Here is a 12,344-nt window from a genome sequence, read left to right on the forward strand (position 1 = left end):
GCCGAGTTGGCTAAACTCTCTCAATATATGGCTCTGATACAGGCATGCAGACACAAATGAAGAAGGATAGACTACTTCTTTGATTACTACTCAGTAAATAAGACTACTGTGAGTATTGTTATATGACCTCTCTACTTATCTTCAAATATCCATTGCTTAAAAAGTTGTAAAACGGCTATTGTGACTATTGATGCTAATGGTTGGTATGCTAATTTCCCACTATATGTTAGCATTCAGCTAGCAGAGGTTGTCCAGTGTAGCTTCGTTGATTTAAAAAAAATACGTTTGTTTTGTTTAGTTTTGATTAAACTTGAGCTGGAAGTGGATTTTACGCATTGAAGCTTTTGTTGTTGTTGAATTGTTCACTCTTAGCTGTTGTTAAATCGGATTCATTCAGTTCATTGTCGCCATCAGCGCTCATCAGTCAAAGCAAAAATAAATAAATCAGCCAAATGGCTGCTCATATCTTGAAGAACTCTTATATCGGATGACTCCTATCTCAAGGTGGCACTGTAAAATGTGACTGCAGCAGCATTACAGTAAAATGTGAACACATCCCCCTCCAAAAAAACACCCACAAAATGCATGCAATGCATTCAAAAGTAGAAAATCGTTTACAAATGACTAATTGGTTAAGAAATTATTGTTTATTTTCTACAAATGCGTCTTTGTTCATCTTTCTATCTATACCAGTGATGTATAGTGACAAATAGAACAATTCAATGCTCTTCCACTAGATGGCAGAACATACAGTTTCCCTTCAAGTCCATCAGTTGCCATTCATGCAACAGAATAATAGCAGTCTTCAACTGAGCGTTTCACACTTTTCACAACAACAAAATGGCTTCTTGAGACTTTTGGTGGCTCTATGTTACATGCCTGAAATTTCGTGTCCCAAAGTCAGTTTGCCTGTTGACCTTTTGTGTTCTATGAAACGTCCTCTGCTTACATGCATTGACAAAAACTCAATTGTTGAGCAATTTTGCACGGTCCAAGTAGAAACAGCTGCCTGTGTCTTTCGGGGCATGTCTGTACTCATCTGTCTGCATCGAAAAGTCCAAAACATTTGGCCGTGTTGGACAAGTAGATGTTGTTGGGATAGAAGACGGGGAAGGCCATTGGAAGCAGACATCCGCCCAGTAGACGCTCGCTCTCTTTGTAAATGGCGTGCACGGGCGCGCCCGCCTGCCCGTCGTCGTCCGCCAATAGCTGCCTCTTGAGCTTGTTGCGCCGGTTCTGGAACCAGATCTTTACCTGGGTCTCGGTCAGCTGCAACGCGCTGGCCAGGCCCGCTCGCTCGGAGCTGCTCAGGTAGCGCTTCATGTCGAACGTGGCCTCCAGTTGGAAGATCTGTCTCTTGGAGAAGATGGTGCGCGTCTTCTTCTTGCTGGCGACGGGGCTGCTGCTGGCGCTGGACGTGGCGGGCCGCGCGTCTGATGTGTTGCTGAGGGCTGTCGATAATAATAGAATCCCTGTTAGGTTTATAGGCTTTTTTTTATTTATCAAGCACCAAAAAAACAAAAATGTTTGTTACCAAATGACTGATTAAATAATCAAATCAAACACATTTCTGTTGCATATTTAAAATTTTCCTATTTTTGATCTGAGCCTAAAATTGAAATATGAGAGAAGGTCATTTTGGGGGCTAAAAATACTCTAAAACATACCCAATCATTTTCATGTTGTGTTTTCCAAATTGAAAATGGAAATGCCAAATAATACACTGATTGTAATTCAAAAAAGGCATTCTAATGAAATCCACAGAAGATGTATTTACTTTAGTCATACAGTATGATTTAATAAACTCACCTAGTTTGAAAAGATGAATAAATTCCTCCCTCCCAAAAAGTTTTTATATATTTTTTAATATATCTAATACTCATACTATATTTGATTTATGTCATATTCTTTGTGTACAATACACTTACAGGTTGTAACTATCATTTTGTTATTTAAATAATATATGTGGACTATTCGTGTTAATTTTTACTGTAAAAAAAAACAATTTCATTATTATTTTCAGTACATTTAAAAATATATAATAACACATGTTGCAGGGGTTTTCTTTCTTTCCACATAAGTGCTTTTTAAAAACAACAACCTTGTAGTGGCCATCAAAATCATATTAATTAGATATTATCTGCATTAGCTATATTTTATGTATTTGTACAGTGTTCAACCGGCATGTATTCTGTATTTGCTATTAACGTTTTTCTTTGCTTTTTTTTTTTTTTTAAATAGAATGAAATCAACGTCAACTGGCACGCCTTTGAAAGTCATCCAAGAAAACTGTGCAGAAATGCGCCAGAATTTAAGTACGTGTTTTGTTTTTACTAAAAAGCCTTGTTTTGATAAATTACAATAATTGTGATAAAATACATTAAAACATTAAAAGTAGCAGTAGTGTTAGAGCCTGGAGCACGACCCTATTGAAATGGCTTTTGTTTCTTATTACTAAATTGTATTTATGGGAGTTATAATAATAATAACAATATAATATTAATGTGTTTATTTCAGACAACATCCCAATTGACAACAAAGACGAAAAGAAAAGTACATATTAAATGTTAAAACAAGATGCCTGAAACATATAATAATAATAGTGATCATAACAATAATAAATGATACTATTAGCATTGTTAATCTTATTAGTATTAATTTTAGTAGCCTTATTGTTTGAACGATTTGCAAAATGGCCTTTATAGGGACTTTCATTATTACTATTAATTAACCATTATAGTGAGTGTCATTATCTGCATGAGGCAATAAGTTCTTCATCCAGCTCACTCACCTGTTTCCCGGGATCCACCCTCTCGCCGTTTCGGGGCGTCCCACACCTCCTCAAAGGCGTCCTTTTCATCCATGTTTTGCCGGGAATCATCCTTACCCGACCTCAAGTTGAGGATGTTGTCGATGGTGAAGTTAAAAGAAGCGCTCCGACCGGCGCCGTTCCCCTTACTCATATTCCTCGCCATGTCCCGACGTAACTCCGGTTCGGACGAGGGCCGCGCGTTGCTGCCAGCCACATGGCTACAGAGCGCGCTTGGAAGTGGCCTGCCGTTTCTCGCGCGACCCCAAAATCCTGCTGCGTTTTCATAGGTCAGCTTGTGGGCAGGGCTTCAGGACGGCTGCCATGTTGAAGCATTTTACAGTACAGTGGATCCGAGGGGGTTGGGATGCACTACAATTTGAAATTAAGCGCTCCCCTTGCACACACACACATGCAACAAAAAACTAAAGAAAAACATCCGTTTAACAGACATGTTTAGTGTGTTCACCCCCCAATTTAGAGTTGAGCGCCTTCAGTAGAGTGCCACGTTGTCCCTCAACATATAGGGCAACATAGAGCTTTACAGTAAGAATGAGACACATTTGTTATTTTTTGCGCTGTTAGTACACAGTCACCCGAAAACCGGGACAGCTACATAATATGCATGTGCTCTACTCAACATTTTGAGATTGATTCACTTTGTGATCCAGCTACAAAAAAAGATAATTTCCGGTTCCAAAAGGCCAGCGTGTGAATGAAATGTCGAAACGATAAAATGTCTTTGTGGCTACACGGGAACGCTTGGTGTGGGCGACTAACAGCTTGCAGCAAGCACACTCGGCATCTTGCTCTATTTGGAGAAGAGTGCAAGCAAGTAAATGAGAATAGACAGTAGACACTAACGAGAATACTTTAAAAAGTGTGTTTTATTAACTTAGTATATTTTTAAATGTGTTTAAAAGTAGTAAAACAATTTTTTTTTTCCTGCTCTATTGGAAGTGGGTCTGGAACGTATACCCCCCACCCCCCACCCCCATACACTTTCTATTCCTCAAGGGAAATTTAGTTAACATTTTGCTATTATTCTATTATATGAATAGTTTCTCAATATCTTGAAAAAAGTTTGAGAACTCCCCCTCTCCTACACAAGCACTCTTTTAGAAATGGTCAAACCATAGTGTGACAGCCACGTTGATGTTATCTTGAATGGTGAGAGCTTCCCAAACTGTGGTGCATGAGCGCCCTCCAGTGGATGCGCAAAATCAGAAGTGTGATGTTCATCTGGTGTAATCATTTATTTTTCATGCCAATTATATTATATGTGAAATGGTATTAAGGTACAACATGTTATATATATTTGCAATAATTTGATATTTCATCGCTGTTGCTAGGTGGTGGCATTTGCCAAATCTTGTTTGCTGTTTTACAGTAGGTGTAGAACCTAATATTTAGTTTATAATAATGAATTATTATTTTAATATAAACTCAACTCTCATTCCATTCATTCCATTGTACAGGTGTACCTAATGATGTGACCATGAGCGTGCACTTTTCATCGGGACCACTTGAGGTCAGTATGCATCCATTTTATGTATTTCAACACAGCTGTCCATCAAATAAGACAGCCAGACAGCAGACAACTCCTCCTCAGCATTATGCTCTCATTATGCTAATGAATGTTCCTGCATTAAATCAGCATGTTTTAAAAGGTGTTGTGCATATTAGCATTCATTAGAACCAACTAAAATAAGGGTGAACAAAATAAAATAAACTGGTTTATTCATCATGTTCTGGTGGTTTAAGGTAATTATTACATAAAAGTGTACAGTATATGGAGTTGTATTTAATAGAAGTCCTTCCTTGCTATTAGCAAACGTTGACATCAATATTTTATTGATTTTGCAAGCATCTGTAGTAGATAAAGGTTTTATGATCTGTGACTTCAGACTTTGTTGGCCTTAATTTGTTGTCAAACTTCCTACTAAATGTTTGAGATTATGCAATATTGGGAAGTCTAAAGCCAAAACAAATTAGGAAGTAGACAAACGTCAGAGAATGAATTGCGTTTGAGTCTCAAGGTTCCACTTTGTTGTGCTCAACATTTTTTTTTTTGTCATCTAAGATTAAGATTAATACATTGGGATCAAAGAAATAGATAGACACAACAACTCATGAATTTACCATTCTTCCAAATCTTAAATTTGGAAATCTTGAAAATTTCATGCTACTCGTTTTACTGTTTCTTCCGCTATTTAACTGATGAAATGACATTTTTTGAAATGGTGACAATTTCTTATTCTAACGTCCCTCGACAGTTCGCAAGGCCACCAACACAAGGTCAGCGCGATTTCATTAATTGTGCAGGACTCAATACAGATGTCACATTCGGGGACATTATGCCTTTCCCACTGCAATGAATCACAGTGTGTCCACAGAAACCCCACAGCTTGAATTAAACTGAGCTCACGAGGCAGCGGTAAATGTGTTCCATTTATGATGGGCATAACAAAAGGTACGTTATGGGAAAGAGACGGTGGGCGACATCTTCATTGTTCCGCGACTGACAGCTTATTCAACAGTTCTTTTTTTTTTTTTTACATTTAAAAATATCGTTGGCTCACCTTATACTCACATGTAGGAGAAATGAGACAGGGTTCCTGTTAGAATTGTAACACACATACAGCCTGTATCTCATTTGGAACATCGGTTTTGATTTTACTCTCAAATAAGTACTTCGATTCTAGCGTAGAGTTGCTTCTTGTTGTGCTTCTGAAACAAAAATGTCGTCAAATAAATTATGATTTGCAACGCTACAAACTGACTTTTAAGTTTGACTCAACTTTATTTTTGTAACTTTGCAGTTTTATTTTAGCAACTTTATTCTTGTGAAAATAAAACTTTACGAACTCCATTGTTGAATAGGGTTAGGGTTATAATAAAGAAATCACACAACATACTATCATATTCCCTGCAGCACAGATAGGCCAAGCAATGTAGCATGATCACCTGCAGCCAATAAAGGCCAAGAAGGACGTATCATTACAAATCAATTTGAACCGGATGTGTGTCTTGACCTCCGCCGAACCCTGAGACTGACTCACCGAACCCCTGGGGTTTGATCGAACCCAGGTGAAGAACCACTGAGCTAAGTGATGCTGTGACAATCATCATTTGTAAGCGCAGAGTTTTTTGACATGTCGAATGGCACACATGCATCCTACACTACTGCCAGTACACTAGAATTGTTCTCAGCCAACGAATGCTGCATGCATCCAGTCCACATATCCTCCCTAGCTACAGCCAATAACTGGCAGGAAATTGAAGCCGCTTTGGTGTGGAGCCAAGCTTTGACGGAAAATGTACCCGCTTCCTAGATGGCATAAAGAATTTGTTCTACATTGGAGTGAGGTTAGTTTTGGATTTAAATGTGTATGCATACACCCAGCTCTTGTTGGAGCTTCCATAATTTGAAAACCCCTGGTTCAAAGTGAAAGGTAAAATGAAAAAACAGGATTCTGGCAGAAATTGATTTGAATCCATTTAAAGTGGGAATTGAAAGTGGACATAATACCAAAAATTCATTGATCGATGTATTAATTGCGTCTGAAGCAACTGAGGCAATACGGCACACTACTTGGCAGAAGTGGTGTTGATCCAACAAGTTTTCCGTCTAAAAAAGCGTCAACAATAAGAGAAGGAGAGCTCTATTCACGTGGGCCTTTGCTATGGTAGCGTCATTTTGCTCAGGGCACCACTGTCATGGAAAAAGGAGTACAGAACATTTGGAGAGAGATTCTTTCTTAGTCCTTCCATGTCATCAATCAAGGAACTTCCCAAGTGGGACTCCAAAAAGGTAATCCCTCCAGTCTTGCAAGTACCGAAAGGAAACCACAAGGGAACACAAACTAGAAACAACCAAGAAACCTTCTGCGATATTTTTAATGACTTGTACTGGATGCTTTGAAAGAGCCGCCTGAAGTTGTGTATAAGCAGGTGTAGATTGCTGGGTTGAAGACCTGAATTGGAGTAGGCGGACCTTGATCTCGCAAAAGTCCCGAACACACCATACAGTGTGTTGCTGGAGAAGATCAGGAACCGTTTCTTAAACCTGCAGCCTTTTGAGATTTCAGGTTGCCACTCTAAAAGAACGTTTTCCACAACCCGCATGTTATGATCCGGAAGACCCGCCTGAAGTTGCGGTTGAAGATGGTGTAGATGGCTGCATTGAGGAGTAGAACTTGAAGATGGGGTCTGGGAATAATGTGAACTAGGACTTGCTGGGTTGAAGACCTGAATTGGAGTAGGCGGACCTTGATCTCGCAAAAGTCCCGAACACACCATACAGTATGTTGTTGGAGAAGATCAGGAACCGTTTCTTAAACCTGCAACCTTCTGAGATTTCAGGTTGCCACTCGAGAAGGACTTTTTCTACAAACTTCATGTTATACTCTGGAAGGCCTTCCTGAAGTTGCGGTTGAAGATGGTGTAGATGGCTGTATTGAGGAGCAGAACTTGATGAAGGGGTCTGGTAAACCGGGAACCTGAGATTTCAGGTTGCCACCCTAAAAGGAGTTTTTCCACAACCCGCATGTTATGATCCGGAAGACCCGCCTGAAGTTGCGGTTGAAGATGGTGTAGATGGCTGCATTGAGGAGTAGAACTTGAAGATGGGGTCTGGGAATAATGTGAACTAGGACTTTCTGGGTTGAAGACCTGAATTGGAGTAGGCGGACCTTGATCTCGCAAAAGTCCCGAACACACCATACAGTGTGTTGTTGGAGAAGATCAGGAACCGTTTCTTAAACCTGCAACCTTCTGAGATTTCAGGTTGCCACTCTAGAAGGACTTTTTCTACAAACTTCATGTTATACTCTGGAAGGCCTTCCTGAAGTTGCGGTTGAAGATGGTGTAGATGGCTGTATTGAGGAGCAGAACTTGATGAAGGGGTCTGGTAAACTGGGAACCTGAGATTTCAGGTTGCCACCCTAAAAGGAGTTTTTCCACGACTTGCACATGATCCTTTGAAAGGCACGCCTGAAGTCACGGTTAAAGATGGTATATATAGCTGGGTTGAGTGAGCTGTTGCAGTACCCAATCCAGAAGAAGAACTTAAAAAGGGTGTCCGGAATCTTGCAGGGGTCTCGGCACACGCCGTACAGACTGTAGCTGAAGAAGAACGGGAACCAGCAGACGACGAACACCCCCATGACCACGGCAAGGACGAATGTGAACCTCTTCTCCCGGGCTTGAGTGAGCTTCTTCAGGGCGATGGAGCTCCTCCGTTTCCTTCTGGAGGCAAAAAGATCTATAGATTTGTTGCTGACTCCGGAGATACACGCTGCCTGTTTGGTCAAGGAGCCCCTCCTAGGGTTCCCCCGAGGGGAGTCCGGCTGCTTCCTTCCACCTTTCCCCTCCGATGAAGAGCTCTCATCCAGGTCGGCTTCCTCCGTGTGTTGCCCCTGGGTGGCCGTCCGTTGACTGGGGGTGGGCGGACACTGGCAGTGCCCATTCTCTGTTTGAACTTCACCGCCGTCCGCCCGCCTCTTCTCCGACATGCTCCTGGTTCTGGTTTTGGCCACCTGGTAAATCCTGACATAGACCAGGACCATGATGAAGCAAGGGGCGAAGAAGGAAGCTATGCTGGAGGAGACGATGTACCAACTGTCGTCATTGAGCTCACACTGTGGCTGAGCGCTTCTCTCCTGGTTTCCCTCCGTAGACAACAAGGGTGGTGAGGAAATAAAGGCAGATATGAGCCACACAATTAAGATGATGCACTTAACCCGCTTGGGAGTCCGCTTTAAATTATACTCAACTGCTTGTGTGACCGACCAGTAACGATCCAGGCTTATTGCGCACAGATGCACAATGGAGGATGTGCAGAAGAGAACATCCAACGCCAAATAGATGCCGCACCAAACTTTGCCAAAATACCAGTAGCCCATGAGTTCATTGGCAAGACTGAACGGCATCACCAGAGTGGCCACCAGGATGTCGGCCGTGGCCAGGGAGACCAGGAAGAGGTTTTGGGGGGCTTTCAGCGCCCGGCTTGTCAGCACGGCGATCACCACCAGCACATTGCCGACCACAGTGAACAAGATGAGGAAACTTACGAGGGCGGCGATGCTGGCGACGGTCGCCGATGAGTAGCCATAGGACGAGTTTAGGTGGATGACCGTGTCCAGTCCGGTGCCATTAAGCCAATCCATCCTGGCGTCATAATAATAACTCCCGGTACAATCCGTGTGCACTGAAAGGCAACACATGCAATGTGATGTGTGCGCAGCACGGACGCTCCCTCCCCCGCTTTTTCTCGCATCCCACTGATGCTTCATGTGTCCCGCCCCTCCTCTCCTCTCTTTGACTCTCCTCTTGTCAACTGGCAATCTTTAACAAAATTGATCATTGATTTTTACTCATCTAAATGCTGCAAACTCATCGTGTGCTGAAGACAAACAGGATCAAGTTAAACTAAGTACATGGATCCCATATTTCCTTGAGAAATGGCTCCCAAACTGTGGGTCAGGGCAGTTTCTAGCTTCATGGGGGCCCTAGGCAAGATGCTGTTTGGGGGCCCCTAGTTTGCCGAACTGCAATGAAGAGATTCCTAACCCTTTAGATGGTCTTCAAAGATACCACAATCTATTTATTACACTTTATGATAGGGCTGGGAATCGATTCAAATTTCAGAGATCAGTTAGATTCGATTCGATTCAATTCAATTCAATCGATATTGATTAATTATAGAACATCCATTCTACTTAACTATGAAGGACATGATACAAACTCCACAAACATTAAATTTCAAATATAATTTTGTGGATGAAGTAACTGATTAAATAATTTAGTTTATTAATTAAAGTAACACTGTACGTGTTATAATCACTTTAGTGTTACACAAACATTGACATCAGAATAATACTACAGCTTTCTTGATTTTTTTTTTTCTTGTAAAAATCAGATTTTTCAGTTACATGAGTGTAAAAACAAAACAAAATGCAACTTCATCACCAAAACGCAAATGGTATGACTTACAAGAACTGTGAGTAGCTGGTGCAAAATACTCCCTGATGCTTGTTGCTGTTTCATTTCCCAAAGTCCATTCTGCTGTCTGGTGTGGGTTTCCTGGACCCCAGTGGGGACCAGCGTATTGATTCTGTCGCCATCTTCGACCCATTATCACGATGGTCAGGAAGTCTGCGGTCATCCCATTCTGAATTTGATAAGCAGCTTGAAAAACAACCATTAAACTTTGCAATTATTTATTTCTGTGTGCTAGCGAGCAAACATTAATCAACGCGTTTTTTCCCCTTTCAAACATTGTAGAAAAGAGGGCACGAATGGAACTTTGTGGCACTCAATGTGCTTTTTCTTATCGTTCTTGAGCTGCGTCTTCAATTTCGCCTGAAATGTTCGCGCCTGTTAACTGGCAACAGATCGAGAATGGCCGCCTGTTTAGTGCAATTATGTAACCGCCGCCCAGACAACCACAACAACACATTTTACCTGCTGGCCAGAAAGGAGCCGCCAAAAGAAGAGAAGGCATTGTACAAATTGCTTGTAGCTTTGATAGTGTGTGGATGCAGAGAGACAAGTGTTCACTGTTTATTTTTTGTGCAATGCTGAGATGTCAAAATATGCGTAATAAGTGTGATTGCTGAGAAACGAGCAGTCGCACCACTGCTCTTCAGCTACAAGCTGTTTACACTCATAACATTTTTCTCATGATATTATGGATTTCATTCTCACCTCGTGTCAGCCAAAGGTGCTCATGAGTCCAGTAATCAAAGTGAAGAACGTCGGTCAAATGGACTTTAATGGGTTTGGAAAATGTGATCACTAAACATCATCAGTGTAAAACCAATTGTCTTGTTTTTCTTCTTTTATTTTAAAGTTTTTGCCGGCATAATTTTGTATCCAAATGAAACACAGAAGGAAGTGGTGGTGTTGTTAAAAATGATCATTGTTTTATAATACTAAAAATGGCAGCCATATACTCTTATTTCTCCCATACATGCATCTGGACATGCATGGGGGTCACTGTTATACTTAGCAATCTACATCAATCTGAGAATTTATTTACAGATATATATATATAAACTTTGTATAATTAGTTTCAGTAAAAATTATTAGCTGGGCACACAGTATTAGGAATAATAGTACAAATACTTAGGACTACAAATTCAGAAAACAACAGTACTTGTACAGTAAATGGAGGCTTTTTGCTGTCATAGGCTGGTCCTTGAAGTTAATGCGGCATCCCCTTCTTTCTCCGCTCCAGGGTGTGCAGGCCCTCCTGGCGACCCAGTGCATGCTGGGTACCCACCTTGTGGGCTGTCTCTGTGGCAGTGATGTCAATCTGGGCATATTTGGTTGAGTCCTTCCCTGTTCACACACAGCAGAGATTCTCTGAGTAAATCATGGTAACTTTAGGGTTTAACCTTACCGGTCCAATTTTAGAGACAGAACACCCGATTTGTAAAGTTTAAGGAATGGTCATGTTCTGTGTTTTTGTTGTCTGGATTTTATTAGGTTTTCTCTTACGCTGTGTCTTGTTTTCTTGTGGTTCATGTCTTGTCCTGCATTTTTTTTTTGGTGTGTTTCTGCCTGTGCTCGTCAACCGGTGTGTCTTCCGATCAGCGAACTCAGCCAATCGTGTCTTGTCCAGGTGCTCCTCGTCTCATCAGTTTGCTTGTCTTTAGTTCACTGGTTTCTTTCTGTCTTTGGCAGTCAAGTTTTCCCCAAGTCGTGGCTTGTTTCCTTTTGTAGTTAATGAATGCCCTGTTTCGGCTCGTTAGTTTGAAACTCATTTTTGGACTTTTTTTATTCCTCTTTTTGTTCTTTCAAAATTAAGTTAATTTTTGAGAGCTGTCCTGCCTTGCCTCCCTGCTTTCCTGCATTTGGAACCAAACCAGGCAAAACCCTAACAACGATTTTATTTATTTTAATGGGATTACTGGTAAAGGGGCACAACTCATAACTAGTTCCTTGGTGGGGTTTTGGGGATTTCAGTGTCTCTGGCGGAGTACAGAAGTCCCTATTTGCGTATTAACTAGTGCATGTTCTCAAAGGGGGTTAAGGATAGTTTATTCTGGACACACCCTTACTCTGTGCAGGCGCAGGTACTACAGTCCCCCGGGTGCCAAGGTCCTGCAGCTCCAATTCCATGTAGTTGAGCTGCTTCTTGGATGTTGGACTCACTGGAATATTGACGTACGTCACGGCGTCACCGCGATGCCGTTCGGCAAGTGAAACCTCTGGGGGGTACGCTAACGCTGTGCCTGCAAGAGAAACAGCAAGATGGTTCTTTTTAAGAGTTTACAGTTCATTCAGGTGTTATCAACAAGGCAAAATGTTCACAGTGGCAGATTATTGTATGCCAGGAGTCTAAAAACTACAGCCCACTGTCCTTAAATGTTTTTTTTTATATGGCCCATGTCTCCTAATTATGCACTTTACTTTGGAGTCCTCCTGTAAATGCTCCATCTCTCCACTCATATCCAGAGTCTGCCCTTATTTTAGTGTATTACTTGTTTTTACTTTATTTTGTTACTAAATCACGTTATGTTCAATT

At 41.3% G+C, this 12,344-nt stretch overlaps 3 protein-coding genes and 1 long non-coding RNA gene across 5 annotated transcripts in view; 1 reads left to right on the forward strand and 3 right to left on the reverse strand.

Moving 5' to 3' along the window:
- LOC144035030 (uncharacterized) overlaps positions 1 to 12,344 on the forward strand; it is a 24,717-nt gene continuing 12,373 nt past the window's right edge. For both annotated transcript variants that reach the window (XR_013288346.1, XR_013288347.1), the window contains exons 1-3: positions 1 to 108; positions 2,242 to 2,315; positions 4,288 to 4,340. This is a non-coding gene — a long non-coding RNA (uncharacterized LOC144035030). The remainder of the gene's footprint in view (positions 109 to 2,241; positions 2,316 to 4,287; positions 4,341 to 12,344) is intronic.
- LOC144035029 (homeobox protein HMX3-like) lies at positions 767 to 3,268 on the reverse strand. The gene is made up of 2 exons (XM_077544328.1): positions 2,792 to 3,268; positions 767 to 1,451 (listed from the first exon to the last, which is right to left on the reverse strand). Exons 1-2 carry the CDS (start codon positions 2,973 to 2,975, stop codon positions 1,036 to 1,038), a joined length of 600 nt encoding a protein of 199 aa, XP_077400454.1. The 5' UTR covers positions 2,976 to 3,268; the 3' UTR covers positions 767 to 1,035.
- On the reverse strand, positions 3,871 to 9,036 carry LOC144035021 (alpha-2 adrenergic receptor-like). Its single transcript, XM_077544319.1, has one exon. The coding sequence runs from the start codon at positions 9,034 to 9,036 to the stop codon at positions 7,756 to 7,758; it is 1,281 nt and encodes a 426-aa protein (XP_077400445.1). The 3' UTR covers positions 3,871 to 7,755.
- Positions 10,664 to 12,344, reverse strand: part of LOC144035010 (protein Dok-7-like) — a 10,872-nt gene continuing 9,191 nt past the window's right edge. The window contains exons 12-13 of the mRNA XM_077544302.1: positions 11,878 to 12,051; positions 10,664 to 11,155 (exon numbers count right to left, since the gene is read on the reverse strand). Coding sequence (XP_077400428.1) covers positions 11,019 to 11,155; positions 11,878 to 12,051 — 311 coding nt within the window. The 3' untranslated portion in view covers positions 10,664 to 11,018. The remainder of the gene's footprint in view (positions 11,156 to 11,877; positions 12,052 to 12,344) is intronic.

Source organism: Vanacampus margaritifer, chromosome 15, assembly GCF_051991255.1.
Source record: "Vanacampus margaritifer isolate UIUO_Vmar chromosome 15, RoL_Vmar_1.0, whole genome shotgun sequence".
Classification (NCBI taxonomy): domain Eukaryota; kingdom Metazoa; phylum Chordata; class Actinopteri; order Syngnathiformes; family Syngnathidae; genus Vanacampus; species Vanacampus margaritifer.

Coding starts and splice junctions, on each gene's coding strand:
- LOC144035021 (XM_077544319.1), bottom strand. CDS start 9,036: ATGTGTTGCCTTTCAGTGCACACGGATTGTACCGGGAGTTATTATTAT.
- LOC144035029 (XM_077544328.1), bottom strand. CDS start 2,975: ATGGCGAGGAATATGAGTAAGGGGAACGGCGCCGGTCGGAGCGCTTCT. Junction 1,452..2,791: donor GGGTGGATCCCGGGAAACAG/GTGAGTGAGCTG, acceptor TATTATCGACAG/CCCTCAGCAACACATCAGAC.